The sequence below is a fragment of the Eleginops maclovinus genome, chromosome 18 (assembly GCF_036324505.1).
Source record: "Eleginops maclovinus isolate JMC-PN-2008 ecotype Puerto Natales chromosome 18, JC_Emac_rtc_rv5, whole genome shotgun sequence".
NCBI classification, from domain to species: domain Eukaryota; kingdom Metazoa; phylum Chordata; class Actinopteri; order Perciformes; family Eleginopidae; genus Eleginops; species Eleginops maclovinus.
In genome coordinates this window covers 19,184,274-19,212,013 of record NC_086366.1, presented here as the reverse complement: position 1 = coordinate 19,212,013, position 27,740 = coordinate 19,184,274, and the positions used below count along the sequence as shown (strand labels likewise).

Genomic DNA, 27,740 nt, shown 5'->3' with positions numbered 1-27,740 from the left:
TTAAAATATCTACATGTGTGTTATGTGGTATTTAATAACTACATTATTTAATGAAATAAAATAACACAGCTTCTTCAATGATTGAAACATCTTAAATAAGATGCAAATGTATATATATACCATACCCGTTATTTCTGCCGTTGTTCATTCACACATTTTTAATTTATCATCGTAGTTACACCAAAATAAAGAAACCACGTAGCGGAACGTTGTATTGTTTTACTCGACGGTTCTACACACCGGACGTTTATTCCAGACGGACCAAAACATCTTTCCAAAAGTTGACGTGGAGCTGTTTGTGTACAATGGCTGCTGCTAAAGTAGAAAATGTAACTGATAGCTCCACTGTCATACAGAACCAAAATGCAACTTCTCAACCAAATAATCCGCTGTCAAGGAAGCTTAACAAAATCTTGGAGACGAGGCTCGACAATGACAAGGTAAGACGAAATGGGTTAGCATCTTGCTAGCTAGCTAACATTAGCTGGACCTGCAAGATAGTCACACAATGTTGCTCTTGGGTCTATAGTAAGCAAATATACATGGAGAATACACAATAAACATGATGAAACAGTTTACGACCTGTTGGTTGATGTAACTCTAGGCCAGATAAACAGGTAATAATAGATTATGGAGCATACGGATAGAACTTCCCAGCTTAAAGTGGATATAGTATCATATAAATCATTACGTTGATGTAACTAACTACTAAGTCAACCCATGGTAATGCAGAACTAATAGAAGCAGCTGAAGTTAAGCAGAGAGTAGCTGACAGAACATTACAGGATTGCAGTGGTGGGCCGTCAGGGCCAGCAAGGCCTTCTCTGCTGGCCTAAACATCATCAGAATATAAATTAAATGTTGATATATTTTTTCCACAAATACGTATTAAATTATTCCTCATAGTCTATTCTCTTCATTTTATAGCGTTCGTCTTGGCTGCGCTGCTTCCAGCCTCAGAACGAGATTTGGAGGGCTGGCCTTTATGTTAGAGCTTTTATCCAATCATATTTCAGCCATAATGTGTTGCTAGGGTCAAAGAAATCTGCCCTTAGGCCTTCAGAATCAACAGTGCGGGCGGCTGTAGCTTAAAGTGAACGCAAACAAAATTGTGGTGTTAACCAATCAGATTTCGAGGTGGCGACAACGGGCCAGCTAGCAGGCGTACGCTAACGTTAGCACGTGCACATCTTCTGATTGGATACGCACTATTGAGAGGCAGAGCTAGGCAGTAGGCAGAGCCATATATGGGCAAAGCTAGCAAACAGAACTAGAACTTGAGCGAGCTAATTTGTGTAGATTTCTACAAGCTATTTTTTTCAACCCACAATGGCTGAAGGAGGAGAAGAGATCAATTTGGTCGAAGATATAATAACAACGCCATTTTCAAAACGAACTTTTCAAGTAAAGCTACAAAGGGAACGACCAACTCCAACGCTAGCGAGCCTAGCACAGCAGGGAAACTACGAGCGGTACCCCTGGCTCACAGCCTCCGAGAGGCACTGCAAATTGTACTGCCGGGAATGCCTGGTATTTGCAACTGATCGATTTGGTGTTTGGAGCCACACTAAATTTGCAAACTTGAGTTGTCTAACCAAGGCAGCAACGAGACACCAAAGCACGGCTGGGCACTTGGAAGCACTGGTGCTTTTGAAAACCTTTGGGGACACCGGAGTGGATCTACAGCTCAACGAACAAGTGCGCAGGGAAACGGAGCTCCACAACGAAAGGGTGAACAAAAATAGGGAATTATTGAAAGACTGATTGATTGTGTCCTGTTTTTGGGTAAACAGGAACTTTCATTTAGGGGACACGATGAAAGCGCCGAGTCCAGAAACAGAGGAAACTACGTGGAGCTTCTTTCTTTCTTTTCTTGCTGAGAACAACACAGATTTGCATTACCACCTGTACACAAACAACATGTTTACTGGGACGTCAGGCAAAATACAAAACGACCTGATTTATGCTATTGCTGAAGTGATGGGAGAAGAGATCAAAATGAAGATTAAAAAAGCACCCTTTGTCGCTGTTATGGTGGACGAGACGTCAGATGTGGGTAATGTAGCACAGCTGGCACTTGTTCTGCGTTATGTGACAGACACAGGTGTCAAGGAGCGGTTTGTCAGATAATCTGATTAATTAAGTTAACTGTAAATGCTGATGTATTGATTATAAATGCTTCAGAAATATTAATATAAATCTGTTGTACTTGACTATGTTAAGGTGATGCAACGCCCGGTTATACTGCGTTTCTGTCTAAATGTATAGTTTCTAGAGCCATGGCGTCATAATGATGGTATTAAGAGGTGGAATAATTCAGGTAGGACTGTGTAGGACATCACTGAAGGCCTAGGTGTGAAATGCACGGCCCGCCACTGCAGGATTGTTGAGGATATTTTAAGTTCCAGCATTGAGGTTTTGGGTCGTAAAGGAAAGAATGACAGACATTCACTTCGATTTGGTCAGTTTCACCGGTTGTCGACAGTTTCGGACGTTTAGCACATATCAGAGAACTCGCTCTGAACTGCGGAGTTTCACTGAGTGACCCTATATAAATGACTGACACAAAACCAATGTTATTTTAAATAAATCTCACCTCACAAAAATATTTGCTTAGAAGATCGATTCAGTTGTTCAACAGCTTTCATGCCATTTGTTCCAGTGCATCACTATCCAGATCTTTTCACAGATTTAATTTAATCAGATTTTTTAACCAATCATGACATCTCATTTTATTGTACTTTAGTGCACCTTCTATTTATAATGAACGTTTTTTTGGAAATTTCGTTTTTTCAATTAAAATGTATGATTCTTTACTATAGCTGCCATTTCCCTTGACCCAATGACTGCAAATCGATGCACATTTGTATAAATACACTGGACTCGTATGACAGACCAATGCAAACCATAATGTATTACTACACTCGACATGTAGAACACATCACTTGTCATTGCTTTTTATTGGTTTTTCTATTTGACATGAATATTGTTTGTTTTTATTGAAACATTTTTTAAAATAAAATAACTCCAGAATTCAAACAAGTCATAAGTTAATATTAAACGGAATAGTTTGAAAAAAATCAAGAATTTTGAAATTATTTTCTTATATTCATATAAAATAGACAAAGCACTCAAATCCAATAAAAGGAGGTGTGTCCTACTTTTCCAGAGTTCAGTTCAGTTAATGTCACATTTTTAATCAGAAACGGTGTGCCACATAGGATACATACAAATTATTTTTAATAAATGTGTCCTATGTAGACATGAACAGGTCTGCACCGAGTTATTGAAAATCACGTGGCTTTGTGTCAACAAATAATTGATTCATGCAAATGTCTGTCCAATACCCAGACTCAAAGTAACTTCACCGCAGTTGAGTGCAAGGGGAACAGATTCTCAGTAAGACGTTGGTTGAGAACAAACCGATTGTCTAACATTATCATATTTTTTTGTGCTTTCAGGAGATGCTTGAGGCTCTGAAGGCCCTCTCTGTGTTCTTCACTGAGAACAGTTTACGCACCAGGAGAAATCTTCGCGGTGACATAGAGAGAAGAAGCCTTTCCATCAATGAGGAGTTTGCACGAATATTTAAGGATGTAAAAGAGGTAACTCAGAATTTAGCAATTACATACAGTTCATTAACCTTAACAGCACCCAAGTTTAACTTAATTCATCAAGATAAAACACTTGTGCACTGAATCTCTCTTTAACTGAGGTGGGTTTACAAATGGTCATGTGTAGACAGTGTTGAGTAGGTTAATCTCTGAATAGTTAACTATCTCTTCCCCAGAACGCAGACTGACCCTCGTGTTATGTTATTAGATTAAATGACTAAAAACACAGCTGTAATAGTAGTGTTAAACAGTATATTAAATGTATGATGTGCCTTTTAAACTTCAGTGATAGATGTATAGCTTTAAGTTGATGAAAAGATGGAGGGTTTTGGAGAATTTTTCAGCAGCGACAAGAATAAAGTGTGGTGAGCATATTGTGAAACGCTTTGATTAAAACAGGCTACTGCTCAATATTTATTTGAACTGTATGTGTGACTTTTTACGTGTAAACAGTGCTGTTGTCACAAACTGTAACGTCAAGTTCTCCATAGGAACTTGAAAGTGTTCATGAGGATGTCCAGGCCATGAGCACATGTTGTGAAGAAATGACAAATAGGCTAAAGGTATAGTATATTCATTTTACTTTGTATGCCTGATTTATTAAATGCCTTTTGTGAACAATACTTTACAAATGTGGAAACCTTTCTTCAACAGGCTGCGAAGGACCAAACTCAAGACCTCATAGTAAAAACCAACAAGCTCCAGGGAGAAAAGTGAGTTCTAAAAGGGTTATAATTTTGTCTCTGTGTTTGGATGTTTGGGGATGTATTTGTGTATGTACCTTCAAGAGTTAACCTTGTAACCTTATATAAAAGGGTAGGACAAAGTAAGTAATAGTGAATCAGTGACGATTACAGCACTCAATTCAAATACAGTGGGGCAAAAAAGTATTTAGTCAGCCACCAATTGTGCAAGTTCTCCCATTTAAAGAGATGAGAGAGGCCTGTAATTTTTATCATAGGTACACTTCAACTATGAGAGACAAAATGAGAAAAGAAAATCCAGGAAATCACATTGTAGGATTTTTAATGAATTAATTGGTAAATTCCTCGGTAAAATAAGTATTTGGTCACCTACAAACAAGCAAGATTTCTGGCTCTCACAGACCTGTAACTTCTTCTTTAAGAGGCTCCTCTGTCCTCCACTCGTTACCTGTATTAATGGCACCTTTTTGAACTCGTTATCAGTATAAAAGACACCTGTCCACAACCTCAAACAGTCATACTCCAAACTCCACTATGGCCAAGACCAAAGAGCTGTCAAAGAAGACCAGAGACAAAATTGTAGACCTGCACCAGGCTGGGAAAACTGAATCTGCAATAGGTAAGCAGCTTGGTGTGAAGAAATCAACTGTGGGAGCAATTATTAGAAAATGGAAGACATACAAGACCACTGCTAATCTCCCTCGATCTGGGGCTCCACGCAAGATCTCACCCCGTGGGGTCAAAATGATCCCAAGAATGGTGAGCAAAAATGCCAGAACCACACGGGGGGACCTAGTGAATGACCTGCAGAGAGCTGGGACCAAAGTAACAGAGGCTACCATCAGTAACACACTACGCCGCCAGGGACTTAAATCCTGCAGTTCCAGACATGTCCCCCTGCTTAAGCCAGTACATATCCAGGCCCGTCTGAAGTTTGCTAGAGGGCATTTGGATGATCCAGAAGAGGACTGGGAGAATGTCATATGGTCAGATGAAACCAAAATAGAACTTTTTGGTAAAAACTCAACTCGTCGTGTTTGGAGGAGAAAGAATGCAGAGTTGCATCCAAAGAACACCATACCTACTGTGAAGCATGGGGGTGGAAACATCATGCTTTGGGGCTGTTTTTCTGCAAAGGGACCAGGACGACTGATCCGTGTAAAGGAAAGAATGAATGGGGCCATGTATCGTGAGATTTTGAGTGAAAACCTCCTTCCATCAGCAAGGGCACTGAAGAAGAAGCGTGGCTGGGTCTTTCAGCATGACGATCCCAAACACACCGCCAGGGCAACGAAGGAGTGGCTTGGTAAGAAGCATTTCAAGGTCCTGGAGTGGCCTAGCCAGTCTCCAGATCTCAACCCCATAGAAAATCTTTGGAGGGAGTTGAAAGTCTGTGTTGCCCAGCGACAGCCCCAAAACATCACTGCTTTAGAGGAGATCTGCATGGAGGAATGGGCCAAAATACCAGCAACAGTGTGTGAAAACCTTGTGAAGACTTACAGAAAATGTTTGACCTCTGTCATTGCCAACAAAGGGTATATAACAAAGTATTGAGATGAACTTTTGTTATTGACCAAATACTTATTTTCCACAATCATTTGAAAATGAATTCATTAGAAATCCTACAATGTGATTTCCTGGATTTATTTTTTCATTCTGTCTCTCATAGTTGAGGTATACCTATGATAAAAATTACAGGCCTCTCTCATCTTTTTAAATGGGAGAACTTGCACAATTGGTGGCTGACTAAATACTTTTTTGCCCCACTGTATATTTTTCAGTTAAGGGTTTACATATTTACTTGAGTCAGACACCATGACCAGATATGGGGCTGTTTTACTTGGTAACTTAGCAGTATTCTCTCTTGTAAAACATAATTGCAACTCAATGACTGAGCTGTACGATAAGGCTGCCACCCTGAACTTTTAAACTAGCATTTCAGGGTATTTGTGAGGGACAAAGAAGATAACATGGCAACTTAATTCAAAAGTATTTGCATTCATTTCAAGAAACTCTCATATGACCATTTCTCCTCTTATTTGTTCTGATGCTACAAGTCATTTTGGGAACCTGACCCATGCATCATTGACAGTCATCTTTATCAGTCCAATGCTTCACCCCATCCATTCCATCTCTCCGTAGTTTATGTTCTCTTGCAGAGAAATTACCTCGTTCTCTATTCAGGCTAGTTTCAAGGCAAAAAGCACTTCAATATAAGCGCACTGCTGGAAAAAACCTGGTCCACCTTCCAAATGATAAGCATTTATTGCACAAATCATGTGGTTCCTGAAAGTTAAACCTGGCTAAAGGTGCTATCACTTCCTTGTTTTCCACGAGTTGTCTCTGACAGCCGACAACTGAAGGAGATGTTTCTAATGTTCTTCTCACATTGTTACATACCAATAATTTGAATAATATGCACAAATAATCATTTGACCTGAGCACCCAGACGGATTTTGGAGCTCGGGGACGAACGCAGTCGGCGTTTGATCGTCATGTGTGAACTGCTCAAGAGCGAGGTGAGAGACTCCCCGACGAGTCCCCGATGCCCGACAGATATCTAGCAAGCTAAATAGCTGGACCTGTCGGCGAGTCCAAATCCTGTAGTGTGAAAAGGGTTGTGCCTGGTAATGGGTGCGCCGACGAGCTACAGCCAATGAGAGCGCAAGACACGGGGTGAGGAAAACCCCTGGGGAGGAGCTGCACAACTTTCAAAAAAGAAGAAGAAGCGTTGTCCTACACAACAAGTCGACACAGCTGTTTGAAACCTGATTTTGAACTGTAAAGTTGTAGCTAGGCTACACAATTCACTGAAGTTAACGTTAGCTGATTTGCTAACAAGCGTAAGCAAAGTAACTTATTGACAGTTTCTAGGTAAAACATAATAACGTTCGAAATCCGCGTCATTTCCCGTGTCCCTGTCATGTTTCGTGAGAAAACGTAGTTTGGAGACCAGACAGACTCCTCGGGGATTTCTCCTGGTGACCTTACCCACATCTCTAAAAACGGGGGTACAAACGAACTGATCTAGATTTGCTGCCGATATGACGTCATAACCGAAATGTGGGCTAGCTTTACATTGAACTCCTGGCAACGTCCCGCCCATGTGACACGTCCCAACCTATCGTATGCAATAAACAGTCGCGAGCTGAATCCGCTTGAGCAGCTCTGTGTGTGTGTGTTCAGCAGGATGTCTGCAGGGTCTTAGAGTTGTTGTGTATATATAATACATATAATGTCTCTGTTCTAGTGGTAAACACTGAGAAAATAAGTGTTTCAGAAATAATGATTTTGAACGTAATATGGGGTTTAATCACGGCAGCGTTTAGATGAGTATTTTCTCCCAGTACAAAACGTTCCCAGAGAAGAGAGAGCTGCATGGCTGCAAAGGGGCGTGGCCAGCTTCAGCTCAGCTCAAATTTAAAGCAACAGTCACAGAATCAGCACTTCAGGAACAGGGCTGAAATAGAGGGGTATGAGGCATGCTACAATGGGTAATCTGTTTGGTATTTTGAGCAACACACTTCACAGACATGTTTTGTATAGATATTGCCCTACAATATATTGTTAAAATATAGCATAATAAGAGACCTTTAAAACACTTATTTTATAACATTTTGATTACATTTCTCTCAAGTCTGTCAAATGCAGCTTCACTTTAGTGTCAGAAGTTGTGAGAGATGTGTGCAGGGCAGGAGGAGCTTTTTATTTTTGATGAGGAGTATGAATGATTCATGAGGTTGATGAATATTTCTCCTGCAGTTGTCTATTAGCATAGGGAGGGCTGCAATCATCATTAACCAAGCATTATTTTTGTTTTATTTATCATGACCTGTGATGTTTGGCCTTGAGATAAACATTATAGTAGTTCTTGTTTACACTGCGTTACCCCCTTATCTCAGACAATTATATCCGTAGAGCAGCACATCAGTGTTTGAGAGTGTGCAATCAGATTTGCTGACAACACATATTACGAGCCATTAGATATGCTGATTCGATATGAAGAGCTCACCATGACACAGAGTCAAGGGTCGAGTCAGACGGTGCATCTCACCCTGCTTTCACTCTTGGAATACCAATCCATTTTTCTTTAGGGTTGAAAGGCTGCCAATAAACTTAATTTAGGTGTCATTAACCTATGATTTTTTTTCCCGGGCAGAGTGTTGACAGGAATATGAAAATGAAACACCCACTCCTGTTGGGATGGGCTTCATTAGCATTTTGTGGCGGCTGTGACCTTAAGTGCTCAGTGACCTTGTGAGGTGACATGGAGGCAGACATAATGTAGATTTCTGGCAAAAGATACTGCCTACAGCTGTGATGTACCGAGGCAATTCCATGCTCCGCTGGCATAACGTTAGCATGGGATTGATGGAGAGGTGGCACAGGAGGGAGAGGGCTCTGAATCTGACAGCCACCAACGAATAGTCGTATGGTTTTGTGAAGGGGGGTCTTGTTGAAGGTAGGTGGTCCGAGGTTTTACATTGCCCTTGCAATCTCCTCCCTGCTTTGTCTCTATCTTTGCATATTGGTCCCATTGGGGCCTGCTGTCCGCCGGCGTGACATTTTCATCAGCAGAACCGGGATGACCCCCACAGCCAGATGGGATCGTGTCTGCACGCCAGGCTTTGACCTTGTCTTCGGCAATTTTTGTCTCAGAAGAGCTGCCAGGAGAAGTGTGTGCAGTCAGGCTGTCCTCCTTCAGCCATCCACCAGTCAGCCCAGCCCACTGCACAACGCCACTCCAGTCACATTCTTTTCAGGTCAAACCATCCTCTGCAGTCCCACGCTACTGTCTTTTTTGATTTTAATTTAGTAGTTTAATTTGTGCTTATACAGTACATTTTCAAAGCTCTGCAGATGCTCCTGTTGTGTGTTGACCTGGCAGAGCGAGGCCTGTGCTGAATTGTTTGCTATCTTATCTGCCAGTGGCACTTTGTCATTTGTCAGCTCTAATGAAACGGAAAGGAGGAGCGCTTTGCTTACAGTGTGCAGAAGCAAAGGTGGAAGAGGCCGGCCAATAGGAGGAGACGGCCTGTGTTTGTCTGCCAGCTTTCCGACGTGCTGCTCTTTTGTTTTGTGCCTGTCCTGCTCAAACAAGCTGTCAGCAAGAGCACTAAATAGGTGTTGCGTGTTGTTCCATAATGAAACGTAACACTACACACCTGCCCTGAACTGTGTGATCTCTGCATTAGCGTGACACGTTATCTGCTGAACAAGTTGAGACGTATCTCTAATGGATGTTTGTGTGGCCCGCGTGACCTCAAGAGCCGCCGCAGCTGAAGGGGTGGGTCTGCTGGTTTAATTCTTCAGCTATTACTGAACCACTCACAGCTACCGAAGGGCTACTGGGCTGCATGCCAAAGAGCAATGTAGATACATTTATTAACCACAACTAAGCTGCGATTGGCTTCCAGGCAGCCACTCGTTTCCAACAGTAATTCCTTCAACAGATGAAGAATTATCAGCCAGAAAATGAAACAAATGCTCTCAGTATGACTTCTGTGTAGGTCATTACTTAATCCACATCTCTGAGACGCTTGATAGAACGATCAGGGATATAAAAATGTAAATGGCAACCTGTGTGAATTGACCCTTGAGCCTTATTAAGGCTCAGCATGGCTGTTAATGAGGGAATGGCTCTGAGTGTGACTTTGTGTTGTCTGGTGTCCCTCTGATCATTGGCGCGTGGCTAACTAACAGCTCTGTGAATGCCAAATTTCCACGCATGCCTTTTGAAGTGGCCCCTAATAGATTTTAATGGATAATCGACCCACATGGTTTACGACTTATGAGAGGGTTGGACTTTCTCTTGTTAGAGAGAACGCTTAATCTCCTCGTCATGCGTTCTGTTTGATTTTCAGTCAGAAATGAGGAACATTGGTACCACTTTACAATGAGACTACCCTTATAAAGGATTCATAAAGGGTTTATAATTAGGTTATTAATTAGGTTGTAAACACTTTATTAATCATTAGGAACCATTTATAAACCAGTTCTAACATAGTTTTCATACATCAACACAGGCTCACTATTTGGCAAGATGCCTATGCCTTATATTGGCTACCTAGCTTACTTTGTCTTCTTCATCAGCCAGCATCCTTGGTATCTGTTGTTCACTTAGTTGATTCTCCCCCATCCATCTTGATGTTTTGTTTATCTCTTGTCTTATAAAAGCTTATCAATGATCCTAAAAGTGTTCACAACCTAATTAATAAATGAAATACAAACTATTCGTAAAACCTTTATAAGGGTAGTCTTATTGTAAAGTGGTACTGTAATGTTTTCTAAATCTTTACATAGATATCAAATCTTTAAGTTTAATCTCAGTTTTTATGGTCCTTGTGCTGCTCCATCAGCTCTGTGAGGTTATTAAACATGCGTCAGTAATTTCAGTGTTTCAGTTTGATGAAGCTGTTTATGAGATTGTGCTGTGTTATATTGCCTAAACGGTTTCTGTGCTTGAACACACAAAATCAATTGGCCTAGTTGAAGAATTTGTGCAAACACACAACCAAACACAAAAGGGACTGACACACCGTAACTGGTTTTCTTTCCATTCTGCGACATCACGTAACTCGGATTTAACTTCACATTGCACATGTTGTTCAAAAAAAGCTTAAATATTCAGTTCCTTCTTTGAAGCCCTAGCCTGGAGTCTCTACATACGTGACAGTGTGATATTGCAGATTCACTCGAGTATGTTTCCTTTCCGTGGTATTTGGTAATTGCAGTCTGGAGAAGAATGTGTCATGTCCTGACAGCACTGTAGAAACCATCCCGCTGCTCCTCTGTTCCTTTGCACTGCTGCAACAGCTCCCACAATCCCCCTCTCCTCTCCTGGTAGAGGCGTTTGCAGCCTGTGAGCTTGTTGTGATTTACTTCTTGGAGGAACAGGTCTGTCACTCACGGCCTTCTTGATGTGAAGATGTTGCTCGGTTTGATACTTGAGAACCGTTTTCTCTTCTGGTGCTCCTGCGTTCGTGAAGTTCCACACATCCATAGACAGAAATTACAGAATACGCATGGGACAGTATAAAAATGTAATGTCATGAAAACCCTGGCCCACCTTATACTCACATTATTAAATATATATAAAAAGTTACTTTCCAACTTATCTTTAAGTTCATCTAAAACTTTACAATAAGACTACCCTTATAAAGGGTTTATAATTAGGTTATTAACACTTTATTAATCATTAAGAAACATTTGTAAACCATTTCTAACATGGTTTTCATACATCAACGCAGGCTCACTATTTGGTAAATTGACTAAGCCTTATATTGGCTACCTAGCTTACTTTCTCTCCTTCATCAGCCAACATCCTTGGTACCTGTTGTTCTCTGAGTTGATTCTCCCCCCAACCACCTTGATGTTTCTTGGCATCGAAGTAAGCTAAGTAGCCAATATAAGGCTTAACAGTACAGGTAAATGTGGGCTCACTATTTGGCAAGCATTGGTCACAGTTGCCCTGTTTATCTCTTTTCTTATAAAAGCTTATTAATGATTTATAAAGTGTTCACATCCAAATTAATAAATGAATTACAAACTATTCGTTAACCCTTTATAAGGGTAGTCTTATTGTAAAGTTGTACCAAAATGTCTTTAATACATCGTCTGTCCATCAAAACCTCTCAAACACAACCTAATTTAAAGGCACCTACCTTTTAGAAACACAATATGTGGCCTAAATGATTCATGAATCAAATTCCAAGCTATGGCATTTTAATTTGACATATGAAATAAGGCTTGTGAAGCGTTTATGATTATTAGGATGTGATGGCCAATAAATTTGATGTCCCATAAAACTGTACGTGGGATCTTTTATCCTTGATTCAACGTTATGTGCGTTCTCTTGTCTTTTCCCCCTGCTCTAAAAACATTAACACAACAACTTTTGATTATATAAATCCCTTGTTTGCAGCACAGTTTCTAACTACAAAAACAGATGATTCAATTAGACGTTGGTGGAAGCCTGCTGCCTACATTAGTAATAATATAATAGCTATTGTACTGAGACAACCATGGCTTCTCGCAGTACAATAGTTTACAGCTTGTATATTAATATTGTTCAAATGTTATGTGAAGACAAGCATGAACACATGGAAATGCTTTTATAATGTGTGCATCACTTAATTGAATGAATGGCCTCATTAGCATAGCTTGTTCGTTTTGTATACTGTATGTATCCCTGTAATTGTGATGTGATTCCAGGTAGCTGAGAGTGCCTTTTGTTTGACCTTGTTTTGTCCCAGTGGCTTAGTGTGTTAAACTATTCAATTCTCTCCTCTTTATCTTGAATTTTTGTTTGTTTTTTGTACGTGCGTTTGACAGTGATGGGTACCTTCAGAGGGGGAAGAAGTACTCAGATCTTGTACTTGATTAAAGCAAAAGTACCAGAGTTTAGGAATACTTCTTGATATGTTTTGATGCATTAAAGTGTTATCAAAGCTGGTAAAGGTGCAGTTAGTTTTAATAACTTTGTATACTGCAGGGTAGCTTGTGAATTAACTCCAGGTGTAACTAAACCTGATTTCAGTTTTGATTATATTTCACATTATTCATGCAAATCTGCAAAGTAACTAAAGTTGACTAATAAATGTAGTGGAGTAAAAGTACAGGATTTACCTCTGAATTGTAGTGGAGTAAACTACAGAGTAGCATAAAATGGAAAGACGCAAGTAGAAGTATCTCAAAATCGTACTTAAGTACAGTACTTGAGTAAATGTACTTAGTTTCTCCCCACATCTGGGTGCCTTATTATACAAAATGTCTTCTGGTACAATGTTTTTCTAGTACCATTTTTTTTAAATCAATGTCACAGTGAAAGCTTTCTGTGTCTGCATACAATTACCTAAGTATTGATAATAATGTCACTACTCATTAAAACTACAGTTTGAATTATAATGCCAACATGTTGTAATGATGTACAACTTTACGGTATGATTCCCAAGTCTATACGTGCATAAAACTCAAGGCGTTGGTCCAGCCGAGCTGTCGCCTCTGTGCTTTGCGACACATTTCAACTAACAGACACATACAGGGCAAGGATGCCTTGAAGTCCTGTGAGACTCTGTGAGCTGTGCACAGAAATACTAAATCATAGAATCCTGTAACAGATTTACAACCCTTTACTTTCAGCTGGGTGAGCACTGGTAATAGCTGTGTGCGGGACAATGGTTAGATAATGTTGGCTTCTTCTCCTCCACCAAAACAACCCGGTGATTTACTGATCCAGCCTTGTTTTCTCAGGCGTGGGCAAAGAATATAGACGAGCTGGTTTGGATGGATGGATGGGGACAGAGGGAGTACTTGCTGTTGTTCTGCTATCCCGTGACAGAGTTCACTGTTTGACTAGGGCTGTTGCCATGGTCACTATTGTGTTGAGACACTTATAGTGACACTGATAGTGATCGCTCTGCTGTTATTGATGGTGACAAAACCTGGCCTGTATCTGGCGCTGTTCTTTTTGTGTGTCTTGTCGCCCTTTGTTATTTATTTTCTGCACATGATATCTTTACTGTCCTGCCCTGTTTTCTCACTCTGAGTCCACTGTGACCCAGAGTTGTGTGCGTGTGTTTGAGTCGTATGACTGCCCTCTGCTGTAAGACTTCAAACATTACAGCTTGTTGATTGCTGTTCTTTTTAAGTTATGACCTATTTTGCTTTCCGTGGTTTACCGTTCCCTGTAGTGTGTGATGTAGGTTTTGCCTGAAACACCTTCTTGTCTTCTTTTTGCACTTCATTAATTTAATGACATCACTATGTAACACTTGCGCTTTTATTGGCTAGCACTACACCACATGTATACTAAGGTGCTGCATCACAGTCAGTATGAGAGAAATAAAATATATTTTTGAACATGTAAACATGTCACTTTGAGGCACAATACGAATATGAATCTGAAAGGGAGCATAATAGGGACACTTTAAAGCAGGGGTGTCCAAACTACGGCCCGGGCGCCTAATGCGGCCCACTGGCCATTTTGAATCGCCCTCTGTAAATTCTAAAACGGGTGTCCAAACTACGGCCCAGGGGCCATTTTGAATCTTTGAATTTAAATTCTAAAAGTATTGTACTTCTCAAATATATATGTTCAAATATATTAATGAGCCGAATTTTCAAATAAATTCAGTCCATTAGAATTTAAAACATTTTCTAACAAATCTTAGTTGATAAAAAAAACCCCAATAACTTATTTCTATAACAAGCTTGAAATGTAACCTTCATATTTACTCTTATTATCAGCAATCTGAGGCTTCTGTTTTAAGGAATGAGCTGCCAACAAAATAAATGAAACCCTAAAGACAGACAGGATGTAGGCTGTTTTGTTTTCTGAACGCGTTTTTAAGTCGTGCGTATTATTCACCTACATTTGATTTGTTTTGCTAACTTATAACTTAACTTTTGAGGCAATATTCACCTCTATAAGTGGCCCAGCTCTCCGTATATTTTCCTGTATGTGGCCCTCGTGGAAACAGTTTGGACACCCCTGCTTTAAAGAAAACAACTTTGTTCCAGGTCTTTTGATTTGTACATTACGAAAACTCAACGGGAATGACAAAACATAGGGTTAGAATTCAATTATCATAGATGGGAGAGAAAATCTTGTTGTGGTGAGAAAGAAATCCAAAAGGGATGAAACAAATCATGATGACAAGCAAAGGCCCACCTGAACAGAACCGAAATGACGAAACCATATGAAAAAGTAATCTCTATGGAGATATTAAACTGTGAAAATGACAAGTGAATGAACTTCCAACATTTATTTCCCCTCAGTCATCGCCTGGAAGTGAGAGCTCAGGTTGCCCAGGCCTTCCTTGCCAAGTTCCAGCTGTCTAATGAGGAGATGGGCGCGCTGCGAGGGGCTCGGGACGCACCCGTCACTGAGGTAATCCCCATTATAATGTATACCAAGTGATTAAATCATCTTTTGGGATGGGAGGATGCAATATCAGTGTGTTTCTGATCTGGGCCCGTCCTCTCCCTTTAGTTTTTCCGCTTAAGAGGCTAAGTTATTTGGCTCCTTTAGTTCATGGATTCTTTAACTTTTTTAACTTAAGACCTATTTAAAAATAACTGGCTTTGTAAATTACCAAAAGATTTAGTTTTATTTAACCATTTGGCAGTACCAAAATAGCCCACTTGATGGCACTCCAAGGCTAGTCGAGTCCATTGGTTGAGAGTAGTTTGATCTTGCTTCCCTGGAAACCTCCGGATTATATTTATCAATATAACGTGATGAGTTACAAATGCTATCTTTGGTCTCACCAGAAAACATTTTTACCATTTTGTTGAAAAAAATGTTTAATTACTTCTGCAAATCTACAACCCTTTATTGTACGCTAAAATATTCATGTGTTTAATTTCCTAGGAATTCTTCAAAGCCCTCAGGCGAGTGAAGCACATCCATGAAGATGTGAAAATCCTGTTGAGAACCAACCAGCAGACTGCAGGGTAAGGTGCACGCTCCCTAATGTCACTCGGTGATCTCATTGTGTCAGAGGAAGTGGCTCACAGTGTCTTTTACACTGATTCTTGTTCAATTCATTGGCAACCTGAATGTTGGAACAGATGAGTGGAAAATAAACACCCGTGTCGGGTATTTATGTCACTGCAGGCTATGGGTATGTAATATGTGGTCTTGGTGTGTGTGTGTGCTTGTTCCAGGTTAGAGATCATGGAGCAGATGGCCGTGTTACAGGAGACATCCTATGAGCAGCTCTACCGCTGGGCTCAGAGTGAGTATGCCACGCAGAGCTAATAACACCAGCTCACCGACAGAGACTCACTCTGACCCTCATTGTACCCTCCATACTGACCTTGAACTTGTCAATTAAGCAAGTGAATCTAGAAAAAAATAATGAACCGTTTTCAACCGTAATCATTCATTTGAGTCTATTTTTGTCTCCAGTTTCGTCCTTTTTCTATAACTGTTTGATGATTTGTTATTTGTTTTTCTTTTGTGACTTAAAAACATATAGATACATATTCTTTCCGTTTGGCGTGTAAAGGACTCATTTGAGGACATCTGAGTGACTCATAACGTCTGAGTAAATGAGTTTTGTCAAAAGCATGCCAGAAACCAAGCTTTTCCTTAACTTAGTTATGAGTTTTTACATTTATAAAAAAAGGAATATAAACAATTTAGATCAAAGAAACCTATTTCTTTTGTAAATCTCGGGCATCTGGTAAATTAAGAGCTTCTCTGATATACTTAATTGTAATTCAGGTTTACTAAAAGAAGAAATTTGTCAAGTGAAAGTTTTGTAATGATAACATTTAAGAACATTACGTTATTCTATATTTCTTTGAATATAGTAGAGGTGCGTTTGTTTTGTGAAGAGGTTATATTTTAATATGCATTTGTCAGTTTTTTATAAGGCTGAACTATGAGGCCATTAACATGAGGTGAACGTCTGACCCATATTTTCAACTGTCTGGTAAATTGGCCACTGCCTGTTCATTGTTTGTATTGTCTGATGCTCAAGTAAACTGACTGACCAGACTAGCCCATGGGAACAAAGATGAAACACTTTCTTGCTTCTTTGATTTGCTTGGTATGAAAGGGGCTACTTTTGCCCAAACCATGAAGCAACACTGAATGGAGCATAACAGAAGACGATTGACCAGATAAACTGCAGCTGTTAGTGTTGTGTTTTTTCTTTTCTACAAAGATGAATGCCGAGGACTGACCCAAGAGACCTGTGATATCAGCCCTGTGTTGTCTCAAGCCATGGAAGCATTACAAGACCGACCTGTCCTCTACAAGTAAGACACAAACACACAATACATGTTGTGCTGTCATTTACCTTTCTCTAAATGTCAGTGTTTATGTCTAAGAGAACAGCAGGTTGAAGTAGTCCTGTGTCGTCATGGATGTTTAAACTGTTAAAAAATCAAGGGATTAATATTCATATATTCAAATCGGTAGCCTTAAACATTTCTGCAAACAACGTCTTTTCGCCAGATAGCAACAGGCGCTTTACTTCACTGACATGCATCATAGGAGCAGCAATGCATGCTAGTTAAATTGAAAGTGCCACTTCTCCTACTGATTACAAGGCTCTGTAATTCAATCTGCTGCTTTCTTCTGTGGGCTCTTCGCTGTGGAATTGTTCAAACTTGATGCCAAGAAGATTCTTGTCATTGAGCGACCAGTTCTGATTGGGAAACAAAAGAGCAAACAGCCTGAAGCAAAGAAAATGAGGACATTATCACGCCAGCAGAATGAGGGTGCAGAGCCACTAAAAACGATCAGCAATGTGACAAACCACGTTATTTTTACAAATACTTTGTGAGGAATACTATTATTTCAAGTGTATTTTTTACATGAATTAGTCCAAGTATATCCCTAAAACATCAATTAAAAAAGGGTTTGATATAGAAATAATGCTGTTCTTATCAAGTAAGGACAGTACATTGTATGACATTCATTTTTGCTGTAAACGGAAAGCAGCTACAATCTTGATTTACCTTTTCTCTATTTTGTTTTGAAGTTTTCTTTAAGTGCTTTGAAATGATTGAAGCACATATGTGGAAGTATTGCTAATAGCCATTACTCACTTTTATTCAAAGGCCAGCACAAGTACATACTGAAGAAAAAAAGAAGCTTTAAAAGCATTTACTGTCAATGCCATGAAAATTATTTCTACCTCTACTCTACTACTCCAGGAAGAAAACGTTGTGCTCATACAGAAGAAAGAATAAAAAAGGAGCCACAGACTACCTGAAGCTTACTGGTGTTTTTATTGCAACCCCTTGTTCTGTCGTTCTGCCTGTCTGTCTGCCTCCTCTGAAAATGCACCTGTCTCAGAAAGAGTTCAAGGTCATGCTGTCTGGTGATGTTGAGGCTGAGACAGTGCAGAACAGCATTTCCCGGAATCTTAATTCAACTCAATGTTGTGTTTAGTCTGTCACAGAGCCTGCCACCGCCAAATAACCAAAACACCCTCAAAGCTTTTCCTTTTGGAAAAAGCTGGTTGCATTGTTGATCGTGTCAGCGCCTGACCTCCGACACGCAGCCTGCACGAAAACACCGCGGCTGCCTGCTATTTCACACGGGACTTGGGTGTTGAATGCTCCTTTCTTTCTCTTCTGTTTTGGTCAGATACACTCTGGATGAGTTTGGGACTGCGCGCAGGTGTGCAGTGGTACGAGGCTTCATCGACGCCCTCACCCGCGGTGGGATAGGAGGGACTCCACGCCCCATAGAGATGCATTCACATGACCCTATGAGGTACATCGCATGTTTGAGCAAACCATTCTCATGTATCACTGTAACTAAATCAAAAGGATCCTTTGGTTCTGTTGGAACAGCTACCTTTTGATGTAGCCAGAGTTAGAGAAACTCATGGAAGCAGCTATCATGTGTCTGCAATGACTTTGAAGGTATACTGAATAATGAATTTGAATCTAAGGTCAGTTAAAGGTCTCTTATTATGCTATATTTGAACAATATATTGTAGGGCAATATCTATAAGAAACATGTATTTGAAGTGTGTTGCTCAAAATACCAAACAGATCACCCATTGTAGCATGCCTCATACCCCTGTATTTCAGCCCTGTTCCTGAAGTGCTGATTCTGTGACTGTCGCTTTAAATTTGAGCTGAGCTGAAGCTGGCCATGCGTTTGCAGCCATGCAGCTCTCTCTCCTCTGGAAAAGTTTTCTACCGGGAGAAGATACTCGGCTTTACGCTGCCGTGATTAAACCCCATATTATGTTCAAAGCCACATCAAGCATTATTTCTGTGACACTTCTCAGTGTTTACCACTAGAACAGTGACATTATATGTATTATATATACAACAACTCTCAGTCCCTCCTGCAGACATCCTGCTGAACACACAGAGGTGCTGTGTGAGGGGATTCAGCTCGCAGACTGTATATTGCAGATGATAGGTTGGGATGTGTCACTGGGTGGGACATTACCAGGAGTTCAATGTAAAGCCAGCCCACATTTCGGTTATGATGTCATAACCATCAACATCTAACATCATTGATGAGTAGCTCCTGGAAACACCAGTTGTTGTTCTTATTCATTATGTATTCAAGCAGTCTAACATCACTTAAACAAATAATTTGATTGTTTCAAATTTTCATCTGTTTCCTGGTTACACAACCACTCGTGTAAATTAAATTCAGACGAAATTTACATGGTTTTATTTTATGATCAGTGTTTATTGGTTCAATTTATATGGTAATAATGTTATAGGACTGTTATTGTGTTTTTATTTTTGACACACACACAAAGGTGAACCTTCTGAAAGGTAACATTTAATCATGCTAAACACACTTTCGACTCCAATATTTTTAGTATTCATAATTCCCTGGAGGTCAACAATAACAAGTATACATTTATACAAAAATGTTGTTGTTTCGGTGTTTCCTGTTGTACCACATCCCCTTCCCTCTGCCTCCCATGCCTGGGAGCCAAATGGGAGATTTTCTTAGAAACACTAGCCGTTTGTGCAACACAAAATCACCTCCACAGGCATCAGTAGTTCTCAGAACATCTAGTCCTTTTTCTCACCTCTCTATGTCATCATACGCTCACAAACAAACACACACGTACACCTTACACACAATAATTCAAGTTTAACCTTTCTGTTTTCCCCCGTTACGCAACATCAAAAGCTGTGTGTTTGTGAGTGAAACATGATGAGCCATGCCTGGATGGAGCTGTGGTCTGAGCATGGCAGGATCTGCCCTCAGCGTGGCCCCTCTCTGACATACTGTCTAATACTTTCAGGTATGTTGGGGACATGCTGGCCTGGCTGCACCAAGCCACCGCTTCAGAGAAAGAGCACCTAGAAGCTCTGCTCAAACAAGTCACTGTGCAAGGTAATGTGCATCATAATTACATATTCTGCAGTCCTCCATTATTCCCAGTGCATTCCGCTCCTTCATGTACAAATGATCCAAACACACCTACACTTTTTTTCTTTTCTTGATTGAATATTCCCTTTATCGTCTCAGTTTTCTTATTAGGTGTATTTTACAAGCGCAGGTGCTTGTAAACAAATGTCACACAGGCTTGTCAAGAAGGTAACTTGTTTATTGGACAGAATATGGTCAATCAGTAAGGCTAGATTTATGGCTACAATTTTTTGTGTAAACAAATGCAATTCCAGTACATATAATTCAGCTGATAGAGTAATGCTGCTGTTGTGTTCCTATTCTAACTTCCTTTAGCAGATGGAGTGAACGCAGCACAGTAGGGGTATCATGGTTCCATTTAGAAAAATAAAAATGAATAGAAGATGAGCTGTTACATCCAGGCTATCAATTGTTATAATTTATCTCCTAAAAGCTTTTTGTTGGTTTTCTCCAGTTCATTGTAACATGGTTATCCTGTTACATATTACTCCATGTTATATATATATTTATCTATATACAGCCCGGAAAAAATTAAGAGACCACAAATTGTTCTTAAATCTTTATCTCTACATGTATGGCATCCATTCCAGTGTCTGTTGAATTCCAACACAGAAAAATTGTTAGTCATTTATAGAATACAATAAGAAAAACAATTATTTAACTCAAAGACATACCTATCAATAGTAAAACCAGAGAAACTGAAAATGCTTAAGTGGTCTCTTAATTTTTTCCGGGGCTGTATCTATCCCCAATAACCTTGACTAATGTGTGTGTCTTTCCTTTAGGTGTGGATGAGAACATGCAGGAAGTGGTTGGACACATCACTGAGGGAGTCTGCAGGCCACTTAAAGTAAGCAACACATTTGTTGAGACGCTGCTAAAATACTGACTTGCTCTTGAATGCATACCTGGTTCTGTTGTGTCCTGCTCATGTCTTCGCGCTGTGTTCTGGATCTGTCCCTCAGGTTCGGATAGAGCAGGTCATTGTGGCGGAGCCCGGAGCTGTCCTGCTTTACAAGCTGTCCAACCTGCTCAAGTTCTACCACCACACCATCAGGTATTTCATCTCACTCGGAAACACAGGGCAACAATTGTTTATTTTTCCCTTAATTTATTTTTAGAATCAGTCAATCATTTAAGTATTCTGTAAAGCAAAACATGCTTTGGTTAATTTGATTGCTGTATCATTGATCAATTAAAAACATTGATTAGCATTTTTCTAAAAAAATGTGGGGAAGTCGGCTGGACAAATTGTTTCATTTTGTGCTTTAGAATCTTTTTGTGCGGTCATATTTTATTTTTCAAGTCATCCTTTTGAATCAGTCTTTGATCTGTGTCCAGCTCCATCATTGGGACGAGTGTGGCCTCCTTGCTCATCACTATTGAAGAAATGCACATCCTCAGCAAAAAGATGTTCTTCAACAGCCTGAGCATGCACGCAAGCAGATTAATGGACAAGGTACAACATGAATGGGAAGATTTCTATTTGAATAATATCCCCATTATTTCTATTATCTTCTACGGTTGTGAGAATATGCTAGCAAAACAACACCATCACCTGAGTAGGAGGAAAAGAATAAGAAGCTTTGTTTTTCAAATAGAGACAGTTTGCAATGTTCTCTCATAAAAGCTTAAATGACAGTGCAGAAGTTGAGTATGCACCCTGTGGACACATATTGTGTATTTCGGCTCTGCTCTAAAACCCTCAAAGACAACAAGGCTATTTTGAAGCACTTATGCTTGTAAACAGTTTCAGCCTGCTGGCCACAGCATTGAAATGGCGCTAGCTGCCAAAAAACACCAAACTTACCGTTTAGTTAAATTGCCATCCAAATATACCTCAGCACGAGCGGTAGCTCTTCCATATAACATGCTGGCTGTGTCCGGATCAATGCAGTTACGAGAATTATCCCTGTAGCTCGGTGTTAATCAAATTGAAGGCCCTCAGGGTTTTGGTGTCAATTCAATCTAATGCCAGGAACACAGGCTTCTCATAATTTGCTCTATTAGGTGGACAACGGTGACTTGGGTCAGTTCTATGTTGTGTATCCAGAAGCCAATGAAATCAAAACCCTCTTCATTAAAAAAAAGCTCTAGTGAATGAACAAGCTGAGGCTGAGAGTAGCAGCGGGAAGCAGTTGTATGGTCGGTCTTTCATGCTGCTCATTAGGGATGCTTTGATAATGTGTCACCGCTGCAGCCGCCACACACTAACTCTGCCAGAATAACTTCGTTCTTTATCCAACTCAATAAAAACTTATTTTGACCGTGTGTTTCTTGGCAGGTGGAGCTACCACCTGCAGACCTTGGCCCTACAGCCTCCCTCACGCAGACCCTCTGCCTTCTCAGGGAGGTGCTGGCCTCCCATGATTCCTCAGTTGTTCCTCTGGATGCCCGCCAGGCTGACTTTGCTCAGGTAAATTTATTTTTAAACAGAATGATTCACATGGTAAAAAAACGAAACTCTTCTCCCTTTATTATCTTATATATATGTGTGTGTGTGTGTGTGTGTGTGTGTGTGTGTGTGTGTGCATGTGTGTGTTACCTGTTTATCGAAGCCATTGATATTTCATCTCTTAAATCTTGTTTCTCCAGGTGCTCTCTTGCATCCTGGATCCTCTCCTGCAGTTGTGCACTGTGTCTGCCAGTAACCTCGGCACTGCGGACATGGCTTCCTACATGGTCAACTCACTGTATGTCATGAAGACTACCCTGGCTCTCTTTGAGTTCACTGACAAGAGGCTGGAGATGCTCGAGTTCCAGGTCTGTCCTAATATATAAAAAATATCAATTTTGATTTTGACAATTTGGACTTTTTTTTTCATGCTTTAGGTATCTATTTAATTCTATTAAAATGTGAGAGCATAAAGCCAATAATGACGGACGACACCGATGGACGAGACAAACTGAATCAGGGAACACTCACGCCATCCAACTTAAAAAAACAGCATAATCGTCTGTGCGTAGGGCCATTGTTCATTCAGAATAACTTGTTTTTCTCATTTTATCCCATAGAGCACAAATCTTTTATTCAAAAATAGTTAATTTGCTGTCTCATAGAAGGGTGTGCGTCATGGATTGTTGCTCACGCTCGAATGTAGCATCTATCCTTTAATAAAAGAACACCTTTTGTAATTGAGCACCATGAGAGCTCCTGTGGAAGTTTCATTATCAAAAGCACCGAGGTTCTCTATTAACTTCAAGTACCATCGGCTCACAATGTGCGCTTGGAGTGGATGCTAAGCCACTCTCTCCCACATTTTACAGATCGAGGCCCACCTTGACACTCTGATCAACGAGCAGGCGTCTTTCGTTCTGACGAGAGCTGGACTGAGCTACATCTACAGCATCGTCCAGCAGCATAGCGCTGAGCAGGTCTCACAAACAGCACTTTACAACGCATTTACACACACTCAAATGTGAAGTTACAGAACTGTGTTTTTTTTTTTAATCACATCTGTCTTGTAATCCTCCCTTGTACCTAACAGTATTGTTTACACTGCCTCTCTGGGCTTTACAATAACTATCGCTATGGTTAACACATGTCCAATGTCTTTATTAGGGCATAATAGCATTTCCATCACATGTTCAGATGAGAAATGGACAGAGAGAGGCAGATTGTATTCTGTTCTATTGCAGATATTGTTTAGCTTCTCCAGAATGGTGCCGTGCAGATTAGAGAGTCAATGCCAGAGCCTTCCTCCCTCTTTTCAACACACTTTGCCACTGGGCTGACTAAGACCCATAGTTGTGGTTTAGCATGCGAGTCTGAAGGCCCAGGGTCATGTCAGGACACACCACACCCTATTGCTGCAGCTCCACGCAAAGCTCAATCAAGAGCTGTCATTCTTCTGCAGAATACCTCTCTCCTCGGGTGGCCTGTCTCGACTTTTCTTTAAATACCCTTCTGTTTAAAAAGATTGGGTCTAGCTGTCCACACTCGATGGCATACCAGATGTCAGAAATGGAAAAGAATACCCACGTTGTTTTTAAAGACTTTTTCAGGTTTAATCTCACTATCTGCTTATCGTTGTCTCCCTGTAATTAGATGTGATACAACAGACAAACACAGTCAGACACAAGGAAACAGTGATTAAAACAACACTGGCTCATAGCTGGCAGATGAGCAGGCTCATAATGTGTTTGTTAATGTGCCCACATCCCTATGTAATCACTCACTGTAGCTCTGACCCTTGCACTGCCTTTTATTTGCTGCTTTTAATGTTGGCAATTTAGGCGTTTAAGCTCGACTTAATGTTGCCATTCTGGATAATCAGTGTCGCGTAATTGCCTTTAAGGTACCGGCTGTTTGGTTCACAGAGTCAGTCATTTTATTGCCTATCAAGATTTAGGCAGAGAATTGGTCTGTTTACAAATCAAGACTCACCATGTACAGGGTTTTTAAAAAAAACATTGTTTTTCCTCGATATATATGCTTATCTCTGAAAATAAACGGAAGTTATTAAATCAATAAAACTATAAATCCCTTTTCTTCCTAGACTTCCTCTCTTTGCAGTTACTTAACAACTAATAGGCCATTTAAATTGTGAGGCAGCACAATAAAGAAAGTCTCCTGCGCTGATGTACATGCACCTATTATACTCATTGAGATAAATGAGACATTTTATTATGATTCGGATCATATCTCCTGCCTTTGTGTAAATCATCTTTTTGCATGCAAGGTTAGAAGGAATAAACCTCGATGATAAAATGTGTTTTTTTTAAAAACTCTCCCCCTGAACCAAAGAAAAATAAATGATCCTTATTACCCGTTTATGGGGCTGGAGGTAAAGTCACTCATACAGTCATAATTGCGCCCCAGCCTCCTCCGGTTTTATCAACTGCTGACGGCAGTGTAGACAGACGGCAAAGGGAGTGAATGTTTTAACACCGCCTGTAGTCTATACGCCACCGGACCTCAGCCACCTGACTTTCTGTTGTTCAAACACTGTGACCTTGAGTTGGATTCTATGCTGATGTTTACTTTTCTCTTTCAGGGTCCCCTCTCCCTCCTCCCCAGCATGGACAGCTCTTCTGTGAAGGCTGCAATGGTGAGTTACTCTCTGTGTATTAATATAGCAAATCAACATGCAGGAATCCTAAATCCTCCCTTGATGATGATTGTTGTTGTTTGACTCAACACCTGCTCTCAACTCTCTCCCATAAAACAACAGGTCCAGTTCGATCGCTACTTGTCGTCGCCGGACACTGTTGTGATGCCACAGCTCAACTTCCTGCTCAGTGCAGCCATCAAGTGAGTCCCTGTCCCTTGTTGACGGTCGTACGAACATGCGATATTGGAGCTTCATGGTCAATGTTTACAAAATCGCATGGTGCTTCAACAGAGCTTTTTCACAATATGGGTGATATAAATAGAACAGGAGCGTAGGCCTAATCATTTTTGGTGTTCATTAGTTTCCCAGATGTAATATGATCATTACTGCTTTCCAAACAAAACACTTGACTAAATGCATAGCGAGTTTGGACACTAAATTGCTAAAGCGTAAAACACACTGAGATAGTGTTCGGCCAGACTGCCTGTCTTACTGATCAGAAAATGCACATGCTTTTAGCTCAACCCAGCTGCTACATTGGAGAGCTCTTTCTATGAGTCACGTTTACTGGGAAGTGCAGCAGGCTTGAGGAGCACTCTGTACCTCAGGTTAATGTTCTCTATTAATGGACATGGGAGGACTGATGGGCAGGACGCCATTAATTAGCTTCTGGTCCATTTCTCACTCACACTCGTTCCCTGAAATCATTCCTCCTCTTTGTCTTTTTCTCTCTCTCCCGCTATCTCTCAAGTCTGCCTAAATACACAAAAACACCCGCAGCACTCTGGAAACACTCCGGCTGGCCACAAATAATGGCAATGTACTTTTAGACTAGCGTCGTTTTACATTTCTTGTTAGTGTACTAGGTATGGCGTAAGGTGTAATATGCTGCACTGGGTTTCTGTTCTCTGTGGGCCAATTAAACAAAATTGGATCTCAGGAGCCTGAGCTGGATACCAGTCCTCTCACTGGGCTTTTTCAGTCCAACTGTATCCTCCGTTTGTGCTTCCTTGCAAGAAGTAGTCAAATGATGTCCTTCACTAAACGGGACAAGTGTTTGTTGCTAAATCAAATGAGGAAGGACAAAATATGTTTTCACTAATTAGTTTTTATTAAAATGCTTTTGAGAAAGCAACAAAGAAAAATGACTAAAACAATGACTTGATTGTCAAAATAGTTGCTAAATAACTTATTTTTGATGGAATAATTGTTTCAGCTGTTAATGAAAACTAAAATCTGAACCACATAACCACATTTGATTTGAAACCTATTAAGAGATAGGTCCAGAAATCCATCAAATTGAAATTATTACTAAACAATGCAATAGATCAATGGATAGTTAATGAAATATGAATTTATCATATGCCTTTCTCTCATTTGAGTCTTTTCTTGAGTCTATATTTCTGACACGTGATGCCTATTCATTAATATTGGAATATGTATCCATAGATGGCAGTGTGCACCACATCCTGCCGCTCATTGTTTTGACACAGCCGGGGCAATCAATGGTCACTGAATAAAAAAATAATAATTAGGACAAATTCTTACTCATGGCTTTGTTAATCAGCTCTTGATCAGTGACTAATGAAAGTGGAGCCTTACTCGTCTAATTTACTCTTGAAATGTTGGGATTTGAAGGCCCACTCACTGCTGGCATTTTGTTTTGTGAGTGCAAAATGGTAAGAGTTTGATCTGTGTGTGTGCAGGGAGCAGATTTTCCATCAGTCCACAGAGCTGGTGTGCAGAGCCTACGGGGAGGTTTACACAGCGCTGAGCAGCCCAGCTAACAGCTATAAAGACCCAGAGAACCTGCTGCCCAGATCCCCTCAGCAGGTTCAGACTCTGCTGTCCTGAGGGGAACCATGAGGTGAGCCCCGGTGAAGTACAGCCTGTAGGTTATTTGAAGAACTGTGTCATTTGTACAGCATAATAACACAAATACATTAAAAAAAAGTAGTAGTTAAGGTGGAGTTCTTTGTGGGAAATGTGGGCTGTGGGTCGCTGTCCTCAGAGACTCTCCTGTGCTGAGGGAAAAGAACATTATATGTACATTATCCGTTTACTTACACTGCTGCAGACCGACATCAATTTTCTCTCTGTGAAGCAGATGTCTCCTTCCTGTTTTCAGACTATGTACTCTTTTCTACCATGTCTGTAAATGTACAAAACAATGTGCTTTTATTTAAATTAGATCATTATATAAAGCAAAAGCTTAAGAGACTCATGTGATTTTTTCCCCCTCTTCACATTGCGGCTGAATTCATTCTGAGCATTAACCACAGAAGTTCCAGCACCAGCGTTGTACGGATGAAATGGAAAATGTGTCTTACCATGTTGTTGACTCAGATGTAAAGACTATAATGCTAGTGGATTTAAGGTTTAAGGTTAATGAGGTGGAGTTTTCGTTTTTTATTCGCCCTAAGCACAACATTAAGCTGCATAGTAATGTATTATATACTTGTAACGCAATAAAAAAAATGAATCAGTA

At 40.3% G+C, this 27,740-nt stretch overlaps 1 protein-coding gene across 1 annotated transcript; it reads left to right on the top strand.

Moving 5' to 3' along the window:
- The first annotated feature begins 235 nt into the window (after positions 1–235).
- On the top strand, positions 236–27,740 carry cog6 (component of oligomeric golgi complex 6). The gene is made up of 19 exons (XM_063907867.1): positions 236–440; positions 3,462–3,605; positions 4,106–4,177; positions 4,269–4,327; positions 15,098–15,209; positions 15,693–15,775; positions 15,989–16,059; positions 16,996–17,089; positions 18,429–18,557; positions 20,071–20,162; positions 20,984–21,048; positions 21,164–21,255; positions 21,540–21,657; positions 22,483–22,614; positions 22,794–22,961; positions 23,466–23,573; positions 25,196–25,249; positions 25,373–25,452; positions 26,959–27,740. Exons 1-19 carry the CDS (start codon positions 306–308, stop codon positions 27,104–27,106), a joined length of 1,956 nt encoding a protein of 651 aa, XP_063763937.1. The 5' UTR covers positions 236–305; the 3' UTR covers positions 27,107–27,740.

Excerpts from the sequence above, each read along its gene's own strand:
- cog6 (XM_063907867.1), top strand. The coding sequence starts at position 306 with ATGGCTGCTGCTAAAGTAGAAAATGTAACTGATAGCTCCACTGTCATA. Across the intron at positions 22,962-23,465 it reads TGGAGATGCTCGAGTTCCAG|ATCGAGGCCCACCTTGACAC; the intron begins GTCTGTCCTAAT and ends CACATTTTACAG. Across the intron at positions 23,574-25,195 it reads AGCAGCATAGCGCTGAGCAG|GGTCCCCTCTCCCTCCTCCC; the intron begins GTCTCACAAACA and ends TTTCTCTTTCAG.